This window comes from Acipenser ruthenus, unplaced genomic scaffold, assembly GCF_902713425.1.
Source record: "Acipenser ruthenus unplaced genomic scaffold, fAciRut3.2 maternal haplotype, whole genome shotgun sequence".
Taxonomy (NCBI): Eukaryota; Metazoa; Chordata; class Actinopteri; order Acipenseriformes; family Acipenseridae; genus Acipenser; species Acipenser ruthenus.
In genome coordinates, this window is record NW_026707833.1 from 140,001 (window position 1) to 166,081 (window position 26,081).

At 46.2% G+C, this 26,081-nt stretch overlaps 3 protein-coding genes across 7 annotated transcripts in view; all 3 read left to right on the plus strand.

Annotated features, from left to right (window-relative positions):
• Positions 1-4,434, plus strand: part of atf4a (activating transcription factor 4a) — a 4,845-nt gene extending 411 nt beyond the window's left edge. The window contains exons 2-3 of the mRNA XM_059019417.1: positions 1,786-2,241; positions 2,832-4,434. Of these exons, the coding sequence (XP_058875400.1) occupies positions 1,929-2,241; positions 2,832-4,018 (1,500 nt within the window). The 5' untranslated portion in view covers positions 1,786-1,928 and the 3' untranslated portion in view covers positions 4,019-4,434. The remainder of the gene's footprint in view (positions 1-1,785; positions 2,242-2,831) is intronic.
• Positions 4,435-10,063: 5,629 nt separating this feature from the next.
• LOC131728388 (uncharacterized) lies at positions 10,064-13,168 on the plus strand. Its single transcript, XM_059019411.1, has 2 exons — positions 10,064-10,546; positions 11,997-13,168. Exon 2 carries the CDS (start codon positions 12,029-12,031, stop codon positions 12,968-12,970), a length of 942 nt encoding a protein of 313 aa, XP_058875394.1. The 5' UTR covers positions 10,064-10,546; positions 11,997-12,028; the 3' UTR covers positions 12,971-13,168.
• Positions 13,169-14,382: 1,214 nt separating this feature from the next.
• Positions 14,383-26,081, plus strand: part of LOC131728382 (nuclear body protein SP140-like protein) — a 28,682-nt gene continuing 16,983 nt past the window's right edge. For 2 of the 5 annotated variants that reach the window (XM_059019396.1, XM_059019398.1), the window contains exons 1-6: positions 17,310-17,728; positions 22,951-23,099; positions 23,699-23,861; positions 24,194-24,334; positions 25,042-25,182; positions 25,861-26,001. In XM_059019396.1, coding sequence (XP_058875379.1) covers positions 22,953-23,099; positions 23,699-23,861; positions 24,194-24,334; positions 25,042-25,182; positions 25,861-26,001 — 733 coding nt within the window. In that variant the 5' untranslated portion in view covers positions 17,310-17,728; positions 22,951-22,952. Of the gene's footprint in view, positions 14,544-17,308; positions 17,729-22,950; positions 23,100-23,698; positions 23,862-24,193; positions 24,335-25,041; positions 25,183-25,860; positions 26,002-26,081 lie in introns of those variants that run through there. The other 3 variants (XM_059019397.1, XM_059019400.1, XM_059019399.1) reach the window with 3 other exon arrangements.

The following is a 26,081-nucleotide window of genomic DNA, read 5'->3' on the forward strand; positions in this document are numbered from 1 at the left end:
TTTCATTTCTGGATGTGTTTTATTACTTTTTTCAACCGAATTGTTAGTTATTTCCGTATTATTTTGTAGTGCGTCACTGTAGTACCGTCTGTTTATTTAGTAAACTTAATAAACCTTTTCAAAATTATACCAGTAGCAAAATTTATTTTATTATATATATATATATATATATATATATATATATATATATATATATATAGACACACAAACTGTACCAAAAAAGTATGCATTTATTTTGACGGAACATAAATAAAGACTATAAACTTTAACATTCAGATTTTGAAGTAACAAAAAACGTGGTTGAAAACGTATTCGATATATATATATTTTAGGGCTGTTTTCAGTTCAAAACCGGGTCGAATATTTATTTACTAAGTTGACAAATCTTAATATTTTCTCAACGTGGCACCGCCGTAAAATGGCCGCCGCTTCTCCCTTCCTCTTTTTCACCAGAGAGACGGGGCGTCAGAAATGGCGCCGCCGCTCTTTCTCCTTCCTCCCCCTCCCTCCCTCCGCGGGCGAGTGTTGACAAGTTCGCTGGCAGAGGGAGGGAGTCACGGTTGATTCACTCGCCTCTGACGAAGTTGCTAGGAGAACAGGGTGGCAGCTGGTGGGATGACGTGGCCACAGGAGAGAGGGCGGGGCCTCCGATCGAACCATGCCCATATTTGGGCAAGAAATGGAACGACGGGGGAGCTGTGGGCGGGGCCTTGGCGCTAGTTGTCCGCAGCTGTTGCCTCCTTGTCGTTTTCAAGGGCTGTTTTGAAAAGCTTTCGTTTACAATGAAACCCTATTCATTAACGTCTTAACAGAATGAGATCTAAAGACCCCACTGTTGCGATCCTGACTGGTTGCCTCCTAATTCAGCTTGTATTCTAGCACTGTTATGATTTGCACTTGCTGTAAACCGCACTGTGTTGCAATATTATTATTATTTATTTCTTAGCAGCTTACAATTGTTACAAGATATCACTTTTATTTTTTTACATACAATATGAATCTTGCATTATAACCCTATAGGACTCCAGCTCCCAGCATGCCTCTTCACCTGCGGCGATGTTGAGGGATGCTGGGAGCTGTAGTTCTTTCACTGCAATGAGCTGTGCTCTTGTTGCATAGTGAATCAGTGCAGCCCTAGCTAGGACTACAGCTCCCAGTATGCCTCTTCACCTGTGGCGGTGGTGAGGGATGCTGGGAGCTGTAGTTCTTTAAACTACAATGAATCTTGCATTGTAACCCTGTCTGCGCTGCCCTGTGACAGCTGTGTGAGTCGCCTGGGATAAAAAGCAGGGGTCTTGATAAATAAATAGGGAGGCTTGCTGGTCCCAGCGGTTAGAGAAAGGGGGTCTCGATACCAGGAGCTTCAGATCCCTGCTCAGCCACTGACTCCCTGTGCGTGTGTGACCCTGAGCGAGTCGCTTCGCCTCCTTGTGCTCCGTCCTTCGGATGAGATGTCAAACAAACAAGCTCCTATTGGAAGTGACTCTGCAGCAGCCACTGACTCCCTGTGTGTGTGTGTGTGCGTGTGTGACCCTGAGCGAGTCGCTTCACCTCCTTGTGCTCCCTCCTTCGGATGAGACGTCAAACAAACGAGCTCCTATTGGAAGTGACTCTGCAGCAGCAGCAGCAGTTGTTGATGATGCAGAGTTCCCCCCCCCCTAGTCTCTGGAAGTAGCTTTGGAGAAAAAGCCTCTGCTAAATGACTATTATTATTATTAGTAGTAGTAGTAGTAGTAGTAGTAGTAGTAGTATTAATAATCTCTCTCTCTCTCTATCTATCCCCAGGTCCCTCGTGACATTCCCCAGCAGCGCTGCAGTCGACAGCAAACTCTCCCGCCAGCTCGACAACTCCTCGTTTTCTCTCTCTCCGCGAGATTCCTCTCGGATAACGACATCACCAGACTCCTTCCACAGCCGCACGTTGCACGATGACCTCGTCCGCCGTGACCTCCGACCTCTTGGACTCCCTGCTCTGGGGGTCCCCTTCGTTTCTGACGGCTGAGCCCGAGGGGGGGGGCGCGGGGGGGCTCTTACTCTCCGGCAGCGGTGATGATGATGATGAGATGTTTCAGTCACATCTGAAGGAGTTTGGGTCCCCCTCTTCCTCCCCCCTGTCTCCCTCCTCTTTCTTCTCCTCCTCTTCCTCCTCCCCCTCCTCTTCCTCTCTGTTGCAATGCCCCCTGGGTAAAGCCGTGGAGCCGCTTGATTGGCTGTTGGATCCCATGGCAGGCGACTGCACTGGTGAGTGTGATGATGATGATAATAATGGGAATGTTATAATGGGAATAAGGGTTGGTTTGATTGACTTCATAACCTTACGTAACTGTCTGTGTGTGTGTCTGTCTGTATCTGTCAGTCTATTTGTGTCTGTCTGTCTCTATGTAAAGTAGTTATCAGTCTGTATCTCATGTCTGTCTGTCTCTGCTGTGTGTCAGTATCTGTCCTGTCTGTCAGTCTATCTGTATCTCGATCTGTGAAATGTCTATCAGTCTGTCAGTCTGGATATCTGTCTGTATTTCTATCTGTTTGTATCTCTGTCAGTCTTGTCTATCTGTAATCTCTATCTCCAGCTGAAGGACTTGTTGCCTGAAATGTCTAATTATACTAATAGTAAAAGTGAAAAATCATTTATTCACATTTTTGTGTACCTACGATGTTTTATTTTTTGGTGTGATTTTGGCTCTCTTTGGTACATGGCAGCTTTCCGTTTTCAAAGCCCGATCTATCTGTCTTGGCTCCTGATCGTTACAACAGTAGATTTTAATTTGAGTTCTAATAGCGTTTGTAATATTAACCCTCCTCTCTCCTCTCCTCCCCTCTCCTCCTCTCAGAGGATGCTTTCTCAGGCATGGACTGGATGGTGCAGAAGATGGACCTGAGTGAGCTGGACCTGGACTCCCTGATGGACCCCTGCGATTCGGGGGCCCTCCCCAGCCCCCCCGAGGATCTGCTCTCCTCCCTGGGGGGGAGCTGCGACCTGGACCTGGAGCTGGGGGGTTACCTGGCTTCCTTAACAGCAGAGCCCCACAGCGATCCGTCCTTCATACCAGAACCCCCGGCCGAACCGGAACCGCCGGTCGCCGTGGAGACCCTTCAGGAAGCCGTTACCCCGGGAGCGGGATTCGTCTCGGAGCCCCTGTCCTCCTCCTCCTCCTCGACCCCAGCCCTAGAAGGACAAGTAGAAGGTCATCAGTCTTTCTCTCTGGAGCTGGGCAGCGAAGTCGACATCGACGAGGCCCAGGAGACGCGGACGGAGCCTGTGCTCCTGCTGTGGAAACAAGAGGCACAGACCCCAGAGACACAGCTACAAACGCAAGAGACGGAGCCCGTGCTCCTGCTGTGGAAAGAAGAGGCACAGACAATGGAGATCGAAGGGTACTGCTCGTCTGACACAGACAGCGGCCGCGGCTCCCCTGAACGCAGCCCCTCCCCCTCCTCCTCCTCTTCCTCACAGCCCCGAAAAGCCCTGTCAGAAGCCGCTGATCATCCCTCTTTCTCTCAGGAGCTGGGCTGTGAAATTGACATCGACTCAGCCCAGGAGGCCCTGTCGGAGCCCGGGCTTCTGCCTTGGAAACGGGAGATCGAGGGGTACTGCTCGTCCGACACGGACAGCGGTCTGGGCTCCAGCTGCGGCTCCCCTGAACGCAGCCCCCCTTCGTCCTCCTCCTCCTCATCCTCATCCTCGGAGCCCCGCAGAGCAGCAGTCAAGCCTTACTCCCGCCCGACCCGAGAGGAGCAGGAGGTCTGCGTCTCCCTCTCCGGGCACGTCAAGTCCACCGACAAGAGGAAGATGAAGAAGATGGAGCAGAACAAGACGGCGGCCACCAGGTACCGGCAGAAGAAACGTTCTGAGCTGGACCGCCTGCGAGGGGAGAGGGAGGCGCTGGAGGAGAAGAACCGGGCGCTGGGAGAGAGGGCGGAGGCCATCGCCACGGAGATCCGCTACCTGACTGAGCTCATGAGGGAAGTGAGGGAAGCCCGGGGCAGGAGACTCCAGCAGGGCAAAGGCACCGAGTGAGGCTGGAATTGGAGTAGCAGAAATAGGAGTTTTCTTTTTTTGACACATTAGACAGACAGACAGACAGACAGACAGACGTTTCCTCTATCCCTAGCTTTTCATGCAGTCTCGGTAGGCTGGTGTGTGTGTTTCACAGCTGGTGCAGAAAGCAGAAGTCTCTGTGTGTCTCTCTCTATCTCCTTTTCTTTCTTTCTTTATTTCTTTCTCTCTCGACCAGCCTGATTTTTTTTGTTCCTGGACTGTTACACAGAAACTATTCAAGCACTCTATCGCTGAATTCAGAAATACCAGAAGTTGATGAACGGATTCTGTCACAAAACCTTTTGTGTCGATTCTCATGTTCATCTTTCACATTTCGTTCGTCGACTTGTGTGTATATGTATATTTTGTGGTTAATAAAAAATTCTTATCCTCAATTCAAATGAGAAATTCTTGTCGTTTTTTTGATTGTGTATATAATGAGGCACATGTTACTAAGAATGCTGAACCCTAATCCTTTTTCCTGATTAACTTGCTACTCAAGAAATAAATTAATAACAACCCCAAAGTTATTAAAAACAAAACAGATTTTATTATTTTTTTTTTTTTTTTGGAAATGGTTCAGTCCCCAACTGTCAGAAGTAACTCCCGCCTTTCTAACTCCTTTCTCTATCCTTATTTTGACCTGGCATTGCTAGTTGTAATTTGGTCATAGTGTCGTGGCTTTTGTGAAAAAAACAAAAAAACAGCTTTATTTGTGAGGGGTTTGAGGTGTGTGTGTTTTAACATAACGTTTTTGTAATAAAAAACAAATAAACGTTTCTTGTGGGGAATGTAATAGATGTCTCAGTGTTTTATTATTAAAAATAATTAGAGTTTTGGGTTCCAGATGGGATTTTGAGATGGAAAATGGATTTTGTGATCAAGATTACTAAAAAAAAAACAGATTTTTGTGTAGTTATTTGTAAGCTGGATAACAGTAAACCTGCAGCAACAGCGACTTTTTCTGGGGGGTGGCAATTAATCAAAACTTACAAATTTCAAGACAGCCGTAACATTTGAGAAGTTACTTCAACTTCTAAATTTTTAAGAGCTGAAAAAAGGTCTAAATAAGCGAATGATCAGACCAAACTACGGCTCCCAGTATTTTTTACAAAGGAACGACATTCAGCAACAGTGATAATCTTCCTTACCCGAATAATATTTATTAACTACAAATAATAACTACTAATAATATCAAAACCTAGCACAAAATGACAAAGTGACTATACCAAAATACATAATAATAATCAGCTAAGGGCAACAGCTCTGCATCGCTCTGTGCAAAGAACTTGCTGGCTAGGATTACGGCTCCCAGCATGCCTCTGCACCCGTGGCAATGGTGAGGCATGCTGGGAGTTGTAGTTCTTATGCTGTGCTGTCGTATCACAAGCGATTCAGACCTCTTATTACGATGCATCATGTACAGCTGTGGACAAAAGTTTAGCAGCATCACCCTCTATATAGAATGAACTGATTCAGCTTCATAGAGTCCAATGAAAGCTGCTGAATAATGTTCCCTTGTTAACATATTGAATTCCACTCCCTCTATATAGAATGAACTGATTCAGCTTCATAGAGTCCAATGAAAGCTGCTGAATAATGTTCCCTTGTTAACATATTGAATTCCACCCCCTCTATATAGAATGAACTCCCTCAGCTTCATAGAGTCCAATGAAAGCTGCTGAATAATGTTCCCTTGTTAACATATTGAATTCCACCCCCTCTATATAGAATGAACTGATTCAGCTTCATAGAGTCCAATGAAAGCTGCTGAATAATGTTCCCTTGTTAACATATTGAATTCCACCCCCTCTATATAGAATGAACTGATTCAGCTTCATAGAGTCCAATGAAAGCTGCTGAATAATGTTCCCTTGTTAACATATTGAATTCCACACCCTCTATATAGAATGAACTCCCTCAGCTTCATAGAGTCCAATGAAAGCTGCTGAATAATGTTCCCTTGTTAACATATTGAATTCCACACCCTCTATATAGAATGAACTGATTCAGCTTCATAGAGTCCAATGAAAGCTGCTGAATAATGTTCCCTTGTTAACATATTGAATTCCACCCCCTCTATATAGAATGAACTCCCTCAGCTTCATAGAGTCCAATGAAAGCTGCTGAATAATGTTCCCTTGTTAACATATTGAATTCCACCCCCTCTATATAGAATGAACTGATTCAGCTTCATAGAGTCCAATGAAAGCTGCTGAATAATGTTCCCTTGTTAACATATTGAATTCCACACCCTCTATATAGAATGAACTCCCTCAGCTTCATAGAGTCCAATGAAAGCTGCTGAATAATGTTCTCTTGTTAACATATTGAATTCCACCCCCTCTATATAGAATGAACTGATTCAGCTTCATAGAGTCCAATGAAAGCTGCTGAATAATGTTCCCTTGTTAACATATTGAATTCCACCTCCTCTATATAGAATGAACTCCCTCAGCTTCATAGAGTCCAATGAAAGCTGCTGAATAATGTTCCCTTGTTAACATATTGAATTCCACCCCCTCTATATAGAATGAACTCCCTCAGCTTCATAGAGTCCAATGAAAGCTGCTGAATAATGTTCCCTTGTTAACATATTGAATTCCACCCCCTCTATATAGAATGAACTCCCTCAGCTTCATAGAGTCCAATGAAAGCTGCTGAATAATGTTCCCTTGTTAACATATTGAATTCCACACCCTCTATATAGAATGAACTCCCTCAGCTTCATAGAGTCCAATGAAAGCTGCTGAATAATGTTCCCTTGTTAACATATTGAATTCCACACCCAGCGCTTTGTAGTTTTCCAGATACTGAACAGAAAAACTGACACTGAAAAAAAAATGTGACATTTCAGAAATCTCACATGAAATACTCCTGGACTGCGGTTATGGCTTCCGGTGTAGACTTTTTTTTTTTTTACGATATAATTTTGTAGTTTCTTTGATTACATCACGATGTTAAATAATAAAAAACAAATCTAAAATTATGTTCATATAGTTTATTGAAAAAAATGTAAACATTTCTTCAATGGGAAATATAGTTATGTGAGATCAAAACTAAGAGGCTCATTTATTTCACAGAAACCGGGAAGCTGAACGTGTGTGAATTCAGGGCTTGGTTTGTTGTGACCGTATCTCTGCTTAAAATGTGTTACACAAACCGCGACGTGAGCTCCGGCCCACGCCACGACGCGCGTGTGTGTTTCTCAGATAAACCGCACGACTCCCCCCTGACTCGGGTCCCCCCCTCCCCCCCCCCGCCCTGACTGGGGTCCCCCCCCCCCCCTCTTCTGCGTATTTTTTTCAGGCTGGGGGATCGCATCGTACCGGAGCTGGACAACAAATTAGAAACGGCGCTTCACTCGCGTGATCACTGGAACTTTGTTAAAATGTGAATTTAAAGCGGCCAGTTATTTTGACCCCGAAAGTCGAATTCATCAGCTCCCTCTCTACCTTCCGTCTCCCCTCCTCCTCTCCCTCTCACTCTCTCCCTCTCCCCTCCCCCTCTCACTCACTCCCTCTCTCGCTCCCCCTCTCCCCTCCTTTCCCCTCCCCTGCTCTCTCCCTTCCCTCTCCCTCCCTTCTGTCTCCCCTCTCCTTCTCCCTTCTCCCCCTTTCCTCTCTCTCCCTCCCTCCCTCTCTTCCATCCTCTCCTCCCCTTTCCCCTCACTCCCTCCCTCTCTCCCTCCTCCCCCTCTCCCCCCTCACTCCCTCTCTCCCTCTCATCCTCCTCTCCTCCCTTCTCCCCCGCTCTCTCTCCCCTCCCTCTCTCCTCTCCCCTCTCTTCTCCCCTCTCTTCCCTCCTCTCCTCCCTTCTCCCCTGATCTCTCCCCTCCCTCTCTCCCCTCCCCTCTCTCCCTCCCTCTCCTCCCCTCTCCTCCCTTCCCCCCTCCCTCTCTCCCCTCCTCTCCTCCCCTCCTCTCCTCCCTTCTCCCCCGCTCTCTCTCCCCTCCCTCTCTCCCCTCCCCTCTCTTCCCTCCTCTCCTCCCTTCTCCCCTGCTCTCTCTCCCCTCCCCTCTCTCCCTCCCTCTCCTCCCTTCCCCCCTGCTCTCACTCCCCTCCCTCTCCTCCCCTCCCCTCTCTTCCCTCCTCTCCTCTCCTCCCTTCTCCCCGCTCTCCCCTCCCTCTCCTCTCCTCTCCTCAGCGCAGCGATTCCCCCTCACAGCTGCTCAGTTGAACCGATGGTTCAGCGAGGGTCCTCCTCCGATCCCACGGACCGAGCTAGCTTCCTCTTCCACACCCCCGGGAACTCCAGAGCGGATGTGAGGAAAGAAAAAGAATGAAAGAAAGATAGAAAGCGAGAGGGATTTTTTTTATATATAGCTAGCTGTAGCAAACACCCTAAACAAACACACACAGAAAAAATGACAGATTCTTTTTTCTGTTGAGACGGTGAAAGGGCGCCATCTGGCGGTAGTTCTGAACTTGACAGCTCAGAGAGTGTCAGTCAGTTAAGTTTCTGTTCTTGTGTGCGTGTAGCGCCCCCGTGTGGCCTTTACAAGAATTACACCTTCCAAAAAACACAAAAACAGCAGCGACAAGAAACTACAATAAATAAATAAATAAATAAATATATTTTGAAGTGAATTAATTCAACGGAATTGAACTATCATTTCTGAATAACCGTTATCAAGTCAACTGCATGTTACAGTCACGTGTATTGGTTTGAGATATTAAAACTCAAGGTATTTATTTTAATTTTATTAAACTAGGATTTTTAAAAAAAAATACAAAAAAATGGAAAAAACACCGAACAAATTCAAACTAATTAATCAACAAAATACGATTATTATTATTACGATTTATTATTATTATTATTATTATTATTATTATTATTATTATTATTATTATTATTATTAATAATAATAATAATAATAATAATAATAATAATACAATAAACGTTATACATTCTAAAAACGTTCATAATAATAATATTATTTATAATAATGTACATTCAAGTCGACCACACAGAAAACGGCGCCTGATACTCTTTCAGTCAGTGGCTGTCCTTACAAACGAAACACGAAATCCTCCTGTCAGGACACTGCACTCTGATTGGCTGTCACATTACTGTTAATAAAACCACGAATAATCCTCTCCCTACCCCGAAACCCGAACCTTAAGGTCAGTATCCTATACTGAAGCCATTACACATCTAAAGTAGTTCGTGTCTGGCAGTGAAAAAGCGTTTTTACTTTTAAAAAAAAAGTGACCGGATGCGCTGACTTCCTCAGTTGTCCTGACAGAAACATTTCGTGGTGTCTTTGTAATTTACAGCCAGTCAGTGTGCGTGTCTGCAGCCTCCTCCATTATAACCTAGGAGGTTATAATACATAGGAGGCTGTGTGGTCCAGTGGTTAAAGAAAAGGGCTTGTAACCAGGAGGTCCCCGGTTCAAATCCCCACCTCAGCCACTGACTCATTGTGTGACCCTGAGCAAGTCACTTCACCTCCTTGTGCTCCGTCTTTCGGGTGAGACGTAATTGTAAGTGACTCTGCAGCTGATGCATAGTTCACACACCCTAGTCTCTGTAAGTCGCCTTGGATAAAGGTGTCTGCTAAATAAACAAATAATATTAATAATAATAATAACCTCCATCTCCACTCACATCGCCAACCAGGCGCAACTCCAGGACCGTATAGAGCAGGATAGGACAATGATGTCACAAGTGGGAGGAGTTAGTAAACAGTGACGTCATTTCTGGAGCCCCTAGAGCTCTTTCACATCTCCCTCGCAATGCTTTTAAAGTATTCACTCGCCCTGGCAAAATCTTTCTAGGCATAATCAAGCATTAATTCACGTAAATAACAGTCAGTCTCTTTATATTAAAGATATTTTGTAATGTTATTAATAATACCGGTATATCCTGGCGCTGCAGCACAGCATCTCCGCAATGTATTCAGTATTGAGTGGGCTCCAGAAATGGAGCCTGTAATTGAGCACCGAATTGCATTATTATTATTATTATTATTATTATTATTATTATTATTATTTATTTCTTAGCAGACGCCCTTATCCAGGGCGACTTACAATTGTTACAAGATATCACATTATTTTTTTTACATACAATTCCCCATTTATACAGTTGGGTTTTTACTGGAGCAATCTAGGTAAAGTACCTTGCTCAAGGGTACAGCAGCAGTGTCCCCCCACCTGGGATTGAACCCACGTCCCTCCGGTCAAGAGTCCAGAGCCCCTGACCGCTACTCCACACCGCTGTCCTGCATCACGGGATTGACTGTCCTGTCCTTCTTTATAGAGTCCTAGGCGCAAGCCAGCGCCCTGACGTCATGCGTCCGGCGTTTCGCAATATTTCTGACACTTTTATTTCTTTATAATCGCGCGTTTATAAACCGAGGAGCGTCTTTGTGTGTGTTTCTATCCCCGGGAGGAAAGAAGAGGAACACACACACAGAGGACTATAAATAATAATAATAATAATAATAATAATAATAATAATAATAATAATAAAACACAACACGTCAGCTCTTGAGCGGGTGATACGGTAAGTTTCGCCGTTTTATAAGGTATTTCTCTCTCAGTTATAATTATATTCTCTGTATCTTGTATTTAATTTGATTTGTTTGGTATTTGCTGTTCTTTGAAATCGTTCCGGTCCGTTTATCGCACTGGCTGCTGACTCTTAAAGGGCTCCTATAAGGATTTGTTTTTTCTTGAAGTTTATCTGCTCTTAGTCGAACTCGCTCTCAAAGGTAATTATTTACCGTATTTTGTGTTTTCTCGCATTTGAATTTGAAATTATTATTTTTTTGCTGGACTTTGTAACTGCGCCTATCAGTAAGGTGATAATGTGTCACGTGATATTTTTTTGCCTCGTGATATGTTGTAATAATTCTAAATCGCCCTGGATTATTATTATTATTATTATTATTATTATTATTATTATTATTATTATTATTAGTTTATTTAGCAGACGCCTTTATCCAAGGCGACTTACAGAGACTAGGGTGTGTGAACTATGCATCAGCTGCAGAGTCACTTACAACTACGTCTCACCCGAAAGACGGAGCACAAGGAGGTGAAGTGACTTGCTCAGGGTCACACAGTGAGTCAGTGGCTGAGGTGGGATTTGAACCGGGGACCTCCTGGTTACAAGCCCTTTTCTTTAACCACTGGACCACACAGCCTCCTATATAAGGGCTATATAAGGGATAAGGGCGTCTGCTAAGATATTAATAATAATAATAATAATAATAATAATAATAATAATAATAATAATAATAATAATAATAATAGATATCTATACATATCTTTGTACTGCAATTGCTTATCTTTTTAGAATGGAGTCGTACGAGATGCGTCCACTCTAGCCTTTACAATGTAACTCTACGTTTCTACATGAAATACAGGAAACGTGTTCTTGCATTATTTAAAATATTTTAAAATTCTGGCCAGCGCTCCTTTGGAAGCGGGGGGGCGGGGGCGGTTGCGGGGGGGGGGGGGGGGGGGGGTGATAATGTTAATATTCGATGGTTCTTGTTTAATAACGCGCTAGTAACACTTTTCTGTACACCCCGCCTATTGCATAACGACACCACGGAGTCGTTTTTGTTAATCATGTGATCGATTTCCAGTGAACCGCAAGTCGAGTTTAATTCGCCTTGCGATGTCTGGTCCGACCACACGAGGGCGCGCTTCATACAGAATCCCAGTACAGAATAGAGTCAATGGAGAACGCACGTTTGTCAGAAACGAAATTAACTGTTTCGAAAATGTAGATGGTATAAATATATTTTAAACTTCTTTACTAAACAGGGCTGGGAATCAGACTCCCGCTGCACAGCAGTGTGATCCGGTCCTGGTTTCACTAGGAGTTTAATAATCAGACACACCTGAGCTTGTTAGCTAGACACACTGGGGGCTGATCAAGCTGGTAGCAGTAAAACCTGGACCGGATCACACTGCTTAACGTTTCTCTTATCCCCCCTGTGCAGGATGTCTTCCCCTCGTTTTGTGGTTTGGGAAAATGAGGAGCACCTCGCGTACCTGCACCCCAACCCCTGCACCCCGGGGGTCACCGTCCTGCAGCAGAAACTCCGCCCGGGTGAGGGGGACCCCCCTCAGCCTCTTCCAGCTGCCTCTCCGCGGCTACACTGAGCTGCTGCTCGGGGCGCGGGCAGTGGCTGGGCTCCTGTGCCAGCGTATCCCCGTGACCCGCTGTGCCCTGATCTCCGAACCAGAGCCCCCGACCCGACTCAAGCTGGTCCCCCTCCACGGCTTCGGACCGGATTGGGAGCCCCCCAGTCTCTCGGGGGACCTGGAATTCAACGCAGAGTACCCAGGATACTGCTGCTCCAAGAAGGGTCCGCGAGCCGTGGATTCAGAGCTGGACCGGGTCCAATCCCGGGTCAGAGCCCAGCTGGAGTCCCGCGCCGTCAGCTACCGCTTCCTAGGGGACCCGGGAGACCCCAGGGTGTTCGCCCGGATCGTGAGGGGCACAGAGGAGCAGCAGTGGCGTGTGTGGGAGGATGAGAATCACGTGGCTTTCCTCACCCCCTTCCCCAACACCCCCGGCTACACCATAGTGGTCCCCAGGCAGCCCCTCCCCAGCGACCTCTTCAGCCTGGAGCAGGAGGAGTTCGTGAGGCTGGTCCAGGCCGTCCGGAGAGCCGCCCGGGCGCTGAGAGAGGGCCTGGGGGCGGAGAGATGCGTTCTGATCTTCGAGGGCTGCCAGGTCGATTACGCCCACGCCAAACTGGTCCCGGTGATCAAACCGTCTCGGCAGCCCCCAGAGGAGGAGGAGGAGGAGGAGGAGGAGGAGGAGGAGAGTCTGCACCCCCCGTCCGAATTCCACAGCTCCTACCCTGGCTACGTCACGTCCGCGGACGGGCCCCCAGCTTCTGAACAAGATCTGCAGCAGCTGCACGCCCGCGTCCGCTCCAGCCAGCCCCAGACACCGCCTTCTTAAAGGGTACGCAGAGATTTCTAACTGCACACCCGTCCTGCGCTGCCATTGGCTCACACGGCTCTCTGACGTGGAGTTTTGAAAGAAACACGTAGTTTATTATTATTATTATTATTATTATTATTATTATTATTATTATTATTAATTTCTTAGCAGACGCCCTTATCCAGGGCGACTTACAATTGCTACAAGATATCACATTATTTTTACATACAATTACATTATTATTATTATTTTACACATTATTTTTACATATGTCATTTTTTGTATTCATGTTTTAATATGTAATACAAATATTTTAATTAAAAAAAGTCTGAATCTAACTGTTTTTATTTATTTTATTTTTTTTTGACGGCCTGGTTATGATAATTCAGTCTAATTTTAAAAAAAAAAACTTTAACCCTAAATCTAACGTATCGAATTACGTAAAATACGTACAGCTTTGCGTATTTTTTTTTTGGCAGACAAAAAATATTTGGTGCTTAAAGGATTAAAAACGTGACGTAAACATATTATTTATTTATGTATTTATTTTTTTAATCACTTCTCCAAGGCGCTGAACTTGTTAATAGAAGACGCATCGGCTAACATTATTAAAGGTGACGTCACGGTCATATTTGTCCGCTCGACTTCTAGAGGAAACACAAACACTCGAGTTCAACATTTGAAAAATCATTTTAACTTCTTGCTATTCATACACTCGCGTCATGTTTTCCAGCGTACGAAAAAAGCTTGTCGTGGCTTCTCGTTCCTTCGCATTGTTCATGAAAACGTCGGCTAATATTCATTGGGAGACGCGGAAAAAAACACGTATTATCTGTTTATTTTATAAGTGGAATGGAGAAACAAGTTATTTGTTTTGAAAGCGCTTGGCACTGTTTTTGTTTGTCCATGTTTTATTGACGTCTGTAATCACAGAACCACTTAGAAATTAACTGAGCTGAAAAAAGGGAGGGAGGGACGCTGGGAAATGAAGTCTTCTTGACAATGCACAAGCGCAGCTGTGAAAGGGAGGGAGGGACGCTGGGAAATGAAGTCTTTCTTCTTGACAATGCGCAAGCGCAGCTGTGAGAGGGAGGGAGGGACGCTGGGAAATGAAGTCTTTCTTCTTGACAATGCGCAAGCGCAGCTGTGAGAGGGAGGGAGGGACGCTGGGAAATGAAGTCTTTCTTCTTGACAATGCGCAAGCGTAGCTGTGAGAGGGAGGGACGCTGGGAATGAAGTCTTGTGAAAGGGAGGGAGGGACGCTGGGAAATGAAGTCTTTCTTCTTGACAATGCGCAAGCGCAGCTGTGAGAGGGAGGGGACGCTGGGAAATGAAGTCTTGTGAAAGGGAGGGAGGGACGCTGGGAAATGAAGTCTTTCTTCTTGACAATGCGCAAGCGCAGCTGTGAAAGGGAGGGAGGGACGCTGGGAAATGAAGTCTTGTATCTGAGAACGGTTTACAAATCATGGAAGATAAAAATAAATACATGAATAGTCCTCACTACGTTATAAAACACGTCTAGTTAAAACTACCGATCCACAAGCAGATGACAATCTGAAGCATGCAGTAACGGGAGCGGCTGTAAATTAAGGTCAGTGCATTCCGTCCAAAAAAATAAAATATTGTCCCTCTTCCTTCATGATAAGTTCCCGTAACATTTTGTTTACACGTTTTAAGACCTGAGTGCAACCGGTAACCCGTCCCCACTGCAACACATTGAGCGTCAGGTAACAAGACGGATTTCATGAAGAAATCTGGGTTGATATAATTAATTAAAAAGACATTTTATCAACCTTTCTCGTTTATAGAGAAAGGGGTATGTATATGATTGATTTGATTAATTTGAACGTTTTGTGTACATCTAAAAAAAGACGTTATTCTCTCTCTCTCTCTCTCTCTCTCCTCTCTCTCTCTCTCTCTCTCTCTCTCTCTCTCTCTCTCTCTCTCTCTCTCTCTCTCTCTCTCTCTCTCGATATATATATATATATATATAAAGGAGGCAGGGATTGTAATGGTCCAATTCACGGTTTATTATTTACCGGTATGTATTTAGCCACTGTCAGCCGTGACCCACGCCTCCAAAACAAATAACCCACGCTGGCTAATGAAGTCCCCTCTTTTAATTACACTAGTAATTCATTTTCTAGGTACTCTCTTTCCTTCACAAACTGTTTTAGTTTCTCTCTCCCTCTTCTCTCTCCCTCTCTCCCCCTCCCCCTTCTCTCTCCCTCTCTCCCCCTTCTCTCTCCCTCTCTCCCCCCTCCCCCTTCTCTCTCCTCTCTCCCCCTTCTCTCTCCCTTCTCTCTCCCTCTCTCCCCCTTCTCTCTCCCCCCCTCCCCCTTCTCTCTCCTCTCTCCCCCTCCCCCTTCCTCTCACTCTCCCCCCTCCCCCTTCCTCTCCTCTCTCCCCCCTCCCCCTTCTCTCTCTCTCTCTCTCCCCCCTCCCCCTTCTCTCTCTCTCTCCCCCTCCCCCTTCTCTCTCCCTCTCTCCCCCTTCTCTCTCCCCCCTCCCCCCTTCCTCTTCCCCTCCTCCCCCCTCCCCCTTCTCTCTCTCTCTCCTCCCCCCTCCCCCTTCTCTCTCTCTCTCTCCCCCCTCCCCCTTCTCTCTCCCTCTCACCCCCCTCCCCCTTCTCTCATCCCTCTCTCCTCCCCCCTCCCCCTCTCTCTCTCTCTCTCCCCCCTCCCCCATCTCTCTCCCTCTCTCCCCCCTCCCCCTTCTCTCTCCCCTCTCCCCCTTCTCTCTCCCCCCTCCCCCTTCTCTCTCCCTCTCCTCCCCCTCCCCCTTCTCTCTCCCTCTCTCCCCCCTTCTCTCTCCCCCCTCCCCCTTCTCTCCTCTCTCTCTCCCCCCTCCCCCTTCTCTCTCTCTCTCTCCCCCCTCCCCCTTCTCTCTCCCTCTCTCCCCCTTCTCTCTCCCTCTCTCCCCCCTCCCCCTTCTCTCTCCCTCTCTCCCCCTTCTCTCTCCCCCCTCCCCCTTCTCTCTCCCTCTCTCCCCCCTCCCCCTTCTCTCTCCTCTCTCCCCCTTCTCTCTCCCCCCTCCCCTTCTCTCTCACTCTCTCTCCCCCCCTCCCCCTTCTCTCTCTCTCTCTCCCCCCCCTCCCCTTCTCTCTCCCTCTCTCCCCCCTCCCCCTTCTCTCTCCCTCTCTCCCCCCTCCCCCTTCCTCTCTCTCTCTCTCCCCCCTCCCCCTTCCTCTCCTCCCTCTCTCCCCCCTCCCCCTTCTCTCTCCCTCTCCCCCTTCTCTCTCCCCCCTCCCCCCTTCTCTCTCCCTCTCTCCCCCTCCCCCTTCTCTCTCCCTCTCTCCCCCTTCTCTCTCCCCCCTCCCCCTTCTCTCTCCCTCTCTCCCCCTCCCCCTCTCTCTCCCTCTCTCCCCCTTCTCTCTCCCCCCTCCCCCTTCTCTCCTCCCTCTCTCCCCCCCTCCCCTTCTCTCTCTCTCTCTCCCCCCTCCCCCTTCTCTCTCCCTCTCTCCCCCCCTCCCCCTTCTCTCTCCCTCTCTCCCCCTTCTCTCTCCCCCCTCCCCCTTCTCTCTCCCTCTCTCCCCCCTCCCCTTCTCCTCTCCCTCTCTCCCCCTTCTCTCTCCCCCCTCCCCCTTCTCTCTCCCTCTCTCCCCCTCCCCTCTCTCTCCCTCTCTCCCCCTTCTCTCTCCCCCCCTCCCCCTTCTCTCTCCCTCTCTCCCCCCTCCCCCTTCTCTCTCCCTCTCTCCCCCTTCTCTCTCCCCCCTCCCCCTTCTCTCTCCCTCTCTCCCCTCCCCCTTCTCTCTCCCTCTCTCCCCCTCCCCCTTCTCTCTCCCTCTCTCCCCCTTCTCTCTCCCCCCTCCCCCTTCTCTCTCCCTCTCTCCCCCCTCCCCTTCTCTCTCTCTCTCCCCCCTCCCCTTCTCTCTCTCTCCCTTCCCTTCTCTCTCCCGCCCTCCCTCCTCTCTCTCTCTCCCTCCTCCCTTCTCTCTCTCCCTCCCTCCTTCCCCTTCTCTCTCTCTCCCTCCCTCCTTCCCCTTCTCTCTCTCTCCCTCCTTCCCCTTTTCTCTCCCTCCCTCCTTCCCTTTTCTCTCCCTCCCTCCCCTTCTCCCCCTCTCCTCCTCTCCATCCCTCCCCTTCTCCCCTTATATGTATATAAACGTAAATATTAGAGGATTGAAGCCTAGTTTTTTTTGCAAGATTATTTACAAAAGAAAAAAGGCGGGAAAATATGAAGCTTGATTTTTTTTTTTTTTTTTTAACACTTACCCCCCTCGCCCCGTCCTTATTATTATTATTCTTGATAAATATAGAATTATGTCCAACTGTTTGTCGTGATCAGCCTCTCTGTCGCATTAAAATGCGACGTGTTTAAAAACAATACGTATTGCCACGGGTTCAAACCCTGAAGCCAGTGATTATATATTCGTCTTAACTGTGGACAATAAATATTTAGACGCGTTGTTTCCAAACTATTTCGCGTCACCGTCAGAAAACAAAAACGCAGATTTTAGAGACCCGACGTTTCAAATTTAATAACTCCTGAGAGACTAATCCTTTCTGTGAAACTGGGAATAGGAAATGCGTTCAAACGTGTTGTTAGTATATCGGATACGTGAGTCATACAGATATCCGATATCCCCGCCTCCACCATTAAAACAAATTGAATTTTTTACTTTCGTTTCTTGAATTTATCTCCTCCCGGTCTGGTTATGCAAAAGAGAGAGCGGGAGATTTGTTTTTAAAAAAAAAACAGAAACAGAAACTCGCTTAAAATATAAACGTTTCACCTGCAACGCGTTTCTCGACGAGGGGTATTAACAAACCTGAGGTAATTGTTATTATTTTTTTAAAAAAAATATTATTTAATTTGTATTTTTTTGTATTTGTGTGACGTGTATAAACCGAGATTGTGCGTGGCCTACTTTTATGAGAAATAATATTTTTTTTTTTTTTTTTTTTTAAAAAGGTGTCTGTAGGGTAAAGTTGTGTGTTATTTTTATTATTATTATTTTATATTATTATTTATTGTTTGTTTATTATTATTTAAGAACTTTAATAATTGCGTGTCAGTTTGACAACGGCGTACGTTGCATTTTTTTTATAAATTTCTGTAGGTGTTTTACACAGACATAGGCTCGGGGATATTTTCAAAGTCGAGACTATACTTTATTTAAAAATAAATTAAAAATAAATGTCGTCGACATTATTACGAAATACATAAACAATTAAGACATTCTCGTTCCCATTGGAAACTATAATATTAGCAACAGCTGACGTAAAATCGTTATATTAAAAACCGTGTCAACCACCTTAGTGTCTAAACAGATTAAACAGCATTGTAAAGCACAGAGCGGTCTGGTAAAGCATAGGGAAGCATTGTAAAGCACAGAGAGGTCTGGTAAAGCATAGGGAAGCATTGTAAAGCACAGAGAGGTCTGGTAAAGCATAGGGAAGCATTGTAAAGCACAGAGAGGTCTGGTAAAGCATAGGGAAGCATTGTAAAGCACAGAGAGGTCTGGTAAAGCATAGGGAAGCATTGTAAAGCACAGAGAGGTCTGGTAAAGCATATGGAAGCATTGTGAAGCACAGAGAGGTCTGGTAAAGCATAGGGAAGCATTGTAAAGCACAGAGAGGTCTGGTAAAGCATAGGGAAGCATTGTAAAGCACAGAGGTCTGGTAAAGCATAGGGAAGCATTGTAAAGCACAGAGAGGTCTGGTAAAGCATAGGGAAGCATTGTAAAGCACAGAGAGGTCTGGTAAAGCATAGGGAAGCATTGTAAAGCACAGAGAGGTCTGGTAAAGCATAGACAAGCATTGTAAAGCACAGAGAGGTCTGGTAAAGCATAGGGAAGCATTGTAAAGCACAGAGAGGTCTGGTAAAGCATAGACAAGCATTGTAAAGCACAGAGAGGTCTGGTAAAGCATAGGCAAGCATTGTAAAGCACAGAGAGGTCTGGTAAAGCATAGGGAAGCATTGTAAAGCACAGAGAGGTCTGGTAAAGCATAGGGAAGCATTGTGAAGCACAGAGAGGTCTGGTAAAGCATAGGGAAGCATTGTAAAGCACAGAGAGGTGTGGTAAAGCATAGGGAAGCATTGTAAAGCACAGAGAGGTCTGGTAAAACTTGTAAAGCACAGAGAGGTCTGGTAAAACACAGGGAAGCATTGTAAAGCACAGAGAGGTCTGGTAAAGCATAGGGAAGCATTGTAAAGCACAGAGAGGTGTGGTAAAGCATAGGGAAGCATTGTAAAGCACAGAGAGGTCTGGTAAAGCATAGGGAAGCATTGTAAAGCACAGAGAGGTCTGGTAAAGCATAGGGAAGCATTGTAAAGCACAGAGAGGTCTGGTAAAGCATAGGGAAGCATTGTAAAGCACAGAGAGGTGTGGTAAAGCATAGGGAAGCATTGTAAAGCACAGAGAGGTCTGGTAAAGCATAGGGAAGCATTGTAAAGCACAGAGAGGTCTGGTAAAGCATAGGGAAGCATTGTAAAGCACAGAGAGGTCTGGTAAAGCATAGGGAAGCATTGTAAAGCACAGAGAGGTCTGGTAAAGCATAGGGAAGCATTGTAAAGCACAGAGAGGTCTGGTAAAGCATAGGGAAGCATTGTAAAGCACAGAGAGGTGTGGTAAAGCATAGGGAAGCATTGTAAAGCACAGAGAGGTGTGGTAAAGCATAGGGAAGCATTGTAAAGCACAGAGAGGTCTGGTAAAGCATAGGGAAGCATTGTAAAGCACAGAGAGGTCTGGTAAAGCATAGGGAAGCATTGTAAAGCACAGAGAGGTCTGGTAAAGCATATGGAAGCATTGTGAAGCACAGAGAGGTCTGGTAAAGCATAGGGAAGCATTGTAAAGCACAGAGAGGTCTGGTAAAGCATAGACAAGCATTGTAAAGCACAGAGAGGTCTGGTAAAGCATAGGGAAGCATTGTAAAGCACAGAGAGGTCTGGTAAAGCATAGACAAGCATTGTAAAGCACAGAGAGGTCTGGTAAAGCATAGGCAAGCATTGTAAAGCACAGAGAGGTCTGGTAAAGCATAGGGAAGCATTGTAAAGCACAGAGAGGTCTGGTAAAGCATAGGGAAGCATTGTGAAGCACAGAGAGGTCTGGTAAAGCATAGGGAAGCATTGTAAAGCACAGAGAGGTGTGGTAAAGCATAGGGAAGCATTGTAAAGCACAGAGAGGTCTGGTAAAACACAGGGAAGCATTGTAAAGCACAGAGAGGTCTGGTAAAGCATAGGGAAGCATTGTAAAGCACAGAGAGGTGTGGTAAAGCATAGGGAAGCATTGTAAAGCACAGAGAGGTCTGGTAAAGCATAGGGAAGCATTGTAAAGCACAGAGAGGTCTGGTAAAGCATAGGGAAGCATTGTAAAGCACAGAGAGGTCTGGTAAAGCATAGGGAAGCATTGTAAAGCACAGAGAGGTGTGGTAAAGCATAGGGAAGCATTGTAAAGCACAGAGAGGTCTGGTAAAGCATAGGGAAGCATTGTAAAGCACAGAGAGGTCTGGTAAAGCATAGGGAAGCATTGTAAAGCACAGAGAGGTCTGGTAAAGCATAGGGAAGCATTGTAAAGCACAGAGAGGTCTGGTAAAGCATAGGGAAGCATTGTAAAGCACAGAGAGGTCTGGTAAAGCATAGGGAAGCATTGTAAAGCACAGAGAGGTGTGGTAAAGCATAGGGAAGCATTGTAAAGCACAGAGAGGTCTGGTAAAGCATAGGGAAGCATTGTAAAGCACAGAGAGGTCTGGTAAAGCATAGGGAAGCATTGTAAAGCACAGAGAGGTGTGGTAAAGCATAGGGAAGCATTGTAAAGCACAGAGAGGTGTGGTAAAGCATAGGGAAGCATTGTAAAGCACAGAGAGGTCTGGTAAAGCATAGGGAAGCATTGTAAAGCACAGAGAGGTCTGGTAAAGCATAGGGAAGCATTGTAAAGCACAGAGAGGTCTGGTAAAGCATAGGGAAGCATTGTAAAGCACAGAGAGGTCTGGTAAAGCATAGGGAAGCATTGTAAAGCACAGAGAGGTCTGGTAAAGCATAGGGAAGCATTGTAAAGCACAGAGAGGTCTGGTAAAGCATAGGGAAGCATTGTAAAGCACAGAGAGGTCTGGTAAAGCATAGGGAAGCATTGTAAAGCACAGAGAGGTGTGGTAAAGCATAGGGAAGCATTGTAAAGCACAGAGAGGTCTGGTAAAGCATAGGGAAGCATTGTAAAGCACAGAGAGGTCTGGTAAAGCATAGGGAAGCATTGTAAAGCACAGAGAGGTCTGGTAAAGCATAGGGAAGCATTGTAAAGTACAGAGAGGTCTGGTAAAGCATAGGGAAGCATTGTAAAGCACAGAGAGGTCTGGTAAAGCATAGGGAAGCATTGTAAAGCACAGAGAGGTGTGGTAAAGCATAGGGAAGCATTGTAAAGCACAGAGAGGTCTGGTAAAGCATAGGGAAGCATTGTAAAGCACAGAGAGGTCTGGTAAAGCATAGGGAAGCATTGTAAAGCACAGAGAGGTCTGGTAAAGCATAGGGAAGCATTGTAAAGCACAGAGAGGTGTGGTAAAGCATAGGGAAGCATTGTAAAGCACAGAGAGGTCTGGTAAAGCATAGGGAAGCATTGTAAAGCACAGAGAGGTGTGGTAAAGCATAGGGAAGCATTGTAAAGCACAGAGAGGTCTGGTAAAGCATAGGGAAGCATTGTAAAGCACAGAGAGGTCTGGTAAAGCATAGGGAAGCATTGTAAAGCACAGAGAGGTCTGGTAAAGCATAGGGAAGCATTGTAAAGCACAGAGAGGTCTGGTAAAGCATAGGGAAGCATTGTAAAGCACAGAGAGGTCTGGTAAAGCATAGGGAAGCATTGTAAAACACAGAGAGGTTGGTAAAGCATAGGGAAGCATTGTGAAGCACAGAGAGGTCTGGTAAAGCATAGGGAAGCATTGTAAAGCACAGAGAGGTCTGGTAAAGCATAGGGAAGCATTGTAAAGCACAGAGAGGTCTGGTAAAGCATAGGGAAGCATTGTAAAGCACAGAGAGGTCTGGTAAAGCATAGGGAAGCATTGTAAAGCACAGAGAGGTGTGGTAAAGCATAGGGAAGCATTGTAAAGCACAGAGAGGTCTGGTAAAGCATAGGGAAGCATTGTAAAGCACAGAGAGGTTGGTAAAGCATAGGGTAGCATTGTGAAGCACAGAGAGGTCTGGTAAAGCATAGGGATGCATTGTAAAGCACAGAGAGGTCTGGTAAAGCATAGGGATGCATTGTAAAGCACAGAGAGGTCTGGTAAAGCATAGGGAAGCATTGTAAAGCACAGAGAGGTTGGTAAAGCATAGGGAAGCATTGTGAAGCACAGAGAGGTCTGGTAAAGCATAGGGATGCATTGTAAAGCACAGAGAGGTCTGGTAAAGCATAGGGATGCATTGTAAAGCACAGAGAGGTCTGGTAAAGCATAGGGAAGCATTGTAAAGCACAGAGAGGTCTGGTAAAGCATAGGGAAGCATTGTAAAGCACAGAGAGGTGTGGTAAAGCATAGGGAAGCATTGTAAAGCACAGAGAGGTGTGGTAAAGCATAGGGGAGCATTGTAAAGCACAGAGAGGTCTGGTAAAGCATAGGGAAGCATTGTAAAGCACAGAGAGGTCTGGTAAAGCATAGGGAAGCATTGTAAAGCACAGAGAGGTGTGGTAAAGCATAGGGAAGCATTGTAAAGCACAGAGAGGTCTGGTAAAGCATAGGGAAGCATTGTAAAGCACAGAGAGGTGTGGTAAAGCATAGGGAAGCATTGTAAAGCACAGAGAGGTCTGGTAAAGCATAGGGAAGCATTGTAAAGCACAGAGAGGTCTGGTAAAGCATAGGGAAGCATTGTAAAGCACAGAGAGGTCTGGTAAAGCATAGGGAAGCATTGTAAAGCACAGAGAGGTCTGGTAAAGCATAGGGAAGCATTGTAAAGAACAGAGAGGTCTGGTAAAGCATAGGGAAGCATATACAAGGCTGCGTGTGTCAATTTTCAATGCTACCGCTACTAATAATAATATGAAAATGAAGTAATGATTTTCTTAATTGATTACACAGTCATGGAAAACCGGCTCCAATTTAAAACCGACGATGAACTGCGGCAGTTTTTCCGATTGAAGAAAGTCGAGATCGCTTCAATCAGAGATCCTTTCAAGCTCCTCACCCAACTGAGAGACAGCGATGTCATCCCAGAAGAGAAATACCAGGTGAGAGGACATAACTATACCCTCAATGATCTTCAATGGCAGACAGACAGACAGCGGCACTGCAATGGCTCTGTATTACACTGAGGGGCAATGGTAGCACAAGTATAGGGCAGCTACAATGGGGTGAGGCTGGTAGAATGGGACCACAGTGTGCTAACTATACCCTCAATGATCTTCAATGGCAGACAGACAGACAGCGGCACTGCAATGGTTCTGTATTACAATAATACTAGACTTCATTGAGGGGAGCTCTGAACCCCAGGACTGGGTGCAGCAGCAGCAGCAGCAGCAGCAGGGCTAGTGTGAGTTTGTAACCCTGCTCAAACTCCTGGCTCCTGATCATTTCAATATTAATAATAATAATAATACTAGACTTCATTGAGGGGAGCGCTGAACGCCAGGACTGGGTGCAGCAGCAGCAGCAGCAGGGCTAGTGTGAGTTTGTAACCCTGCTCAAACTCTTGGCTCCTGATCATTTCAATATTAATAATACTAGACTTCATTGAGGGGAGCTCTGAACCCCAGGACTGGGTGCAGCAGCAGCAGCAGCAGCAGGGCTAGTGTGAGTTTTTCTAACTCATTTCTGGTTCCTCTTCAAGGAGTTTTGCAGACGAAAAAAAGAGAAAGCTCGCTACAGCCTCCTTGAATGGATGGAGAAGGAGAAGCCACAACTCATCCGTCCGTTTTGGGAGTGCGTTTTCCAGGATCACATGATTCAGTCCTACCCCGCACTGAAGCTCATGAGAGACAGCCTTTTGGAAAGTAAGCTATCTGACTTTTAAAATGACTTTTAGGGCAGCGGTGTGGAGTAGCGGTCAGGGCTCTGGACTCTTGACCGGAGGGACGTGGGTTCAATCCCAGGTGGGGGGCACTGCTGCTGTACCCTTGAGCAAGGTACTTTACCTAGATTGCTCCAGTAAAAACCCAACTGTATAAATGGGGAATTGTATGTAAAAATAATGTGATATCTTGTAACAATTGTAAGTCGCCCTGGATAAGGGCGTCTGCTAAGTAATAAATAATACTAACTCTCTGTGCTGGGCGTTTCTGCGAGCCACCCTGTTTGATTTCACTCGCCCTGTTTGTTTTGGAAGGACCCAGCGGTGCTGAGAACGACAGGGCGGGTTCTTCCAAGACCGGACCCGGCAGTACCGCTCAATCTCCGGGCACCTCTGCACAGAACCAGGGTCGGACCGGACCAGGGAAGAGACCGAAACCTGCCAAACCCACTAGCGGTAAAAAAAAAAATATATATATATATATATTTTTAGGTGCCTGTTGTAATCCCTCCTGGCCAGTAGGGGTCGCTGTACTAAATCAGGGGTGTCAAACTCCAGCCCTTGAGGGTCGCAGGGTCTTCAGGTTTCAACTTAGCCTCTCAGTGATCATTATTGAGCTAATTATGTGTTCAGTTGGAGATGTTAGTTAATTTTTATTTCAAGGTAATTTTACAGTTTCAAAAACGCACTTGATTCAAGGCAGACTGCCTGTAAAACGTTTTAAGCCTGGGAGAGGAGTGTTTTAAATTTGTCCAATTAATCAAATAATAATCAGAATCGTTTTAAAATGTTGAGCCCGGGTGGAGCGAAAGCCAGAAGGCTGTGCAGGATCTGAGTTCGACAACCCTGCTCTGAACTCGGGCAGCAGTGTGGAGTAGCGGTCAGGGGCTCTGGACTCTTGACCGGAGGGACGTGGGTTCAATCCCAGGTGGGGGGGACACTGCTGCTGTACCCTTGAGGAAGGTACTTTACCTAGATTGCTCCAGTAAAAACCCAACTGTATAAATGGGGAATTGTATGTAAAAATAATGTGATATCTTGTAACAATTGTAAGTCGCCCTGGATAAGGGCGTCTGCTAAGTAATAAATAATACTAACTCTCTGTGCTGGGCGTTTCTGCGAGCCACCCTGTTTGATTTCACTCGCCCTGTTTGTTTTGGAAGGACCCAGCGGTGCTGAGAACGACAGGGCGGGTTCTTCCAAGACCGGACCCGGCAGTACCGCTCAATCTCCGGGCACCTCTGCACAGAACCGGGGTCGGACCGGACCGGGAAAGAGACCGAAACCTGCCAAACCCACTAGCGGTAAAATATATATATATATATATATATATATATAAAAGCAGGTGCCTGTTGTAATCCCTCCTGGCCAGTAGGGGTCGCTGTACTAAACCAGGGGTGTCAAACTCCAGCCCTCGAGGGTCGCAGGGTCTTCAGGTTTCAACTTAGCCTCTCAGTTACCATTATTGAGCTAATTATGTGTTCAGTTGGAGATGTTAGTTAATTTTTATTTCAAGGTAATTTTACAGTTTCAAAAACGCACTTGATTCAAGGCAGACTGCCTGTAAAACGTTTTAAGCCTGGGAGAGGACTGTTTTAAATTTGTCCAATTAATCAGATAATAATCAGACCCGTTTTAAAATGTTGAGCCCTGGTGGAGCGAAAGCCAGAAGGCTGTGCAGGATCTGAGTTCGACACACCTGCTCTGAACTCGGGCAGCAGTGTGGAGTAGCGGTCAGAGCTCTGGACTCTTGACCGGAGGGTCGTAGGTTCAATCCCAGGTGGGGGACACTGCTGCTGTACCCTTGAGCAAGGTACTTTACCTAGATTGCTCCAGTAAAAACCCAACTGTATAAATGGGGAATTGTATGTAAAAATAATGTGATATCTTATAACAACTGTAAGTCGCCCTGGATAAGGGCGTCTGCTAAGAAGTAAATAACTCTCTCTGTTTGATTTCACTCACCCTGTTTGTTTTGGAAGGACCCAGCGGTGCTGAGAACGACAGGGCGGGTTCTTCCAGGACCGGACCCAGCAGTACCACTCAATCTCCGGGCACCTCTGCACAGAACCGGGGTCGGACCGGACCGGGGAAGAGACCGAAACCTGCCAAACCCACTTACGGTAAAATATATATATATAAAAGCAGGTGCCTGTGTTAATCCCTCCTGGCCAGTAGGGGCCACTGTAGCCAACATGCGCCC

What these genes read in the sequence shown, in the direction of transcription:
- LOC131728388 (XM_059019411.1), top strand. Translation starts at nt 12,029, where the DNA reads ATGAGGAGCACCTCGCGTACCTGCACCCCAACCCCTGCACCCCGGGGG.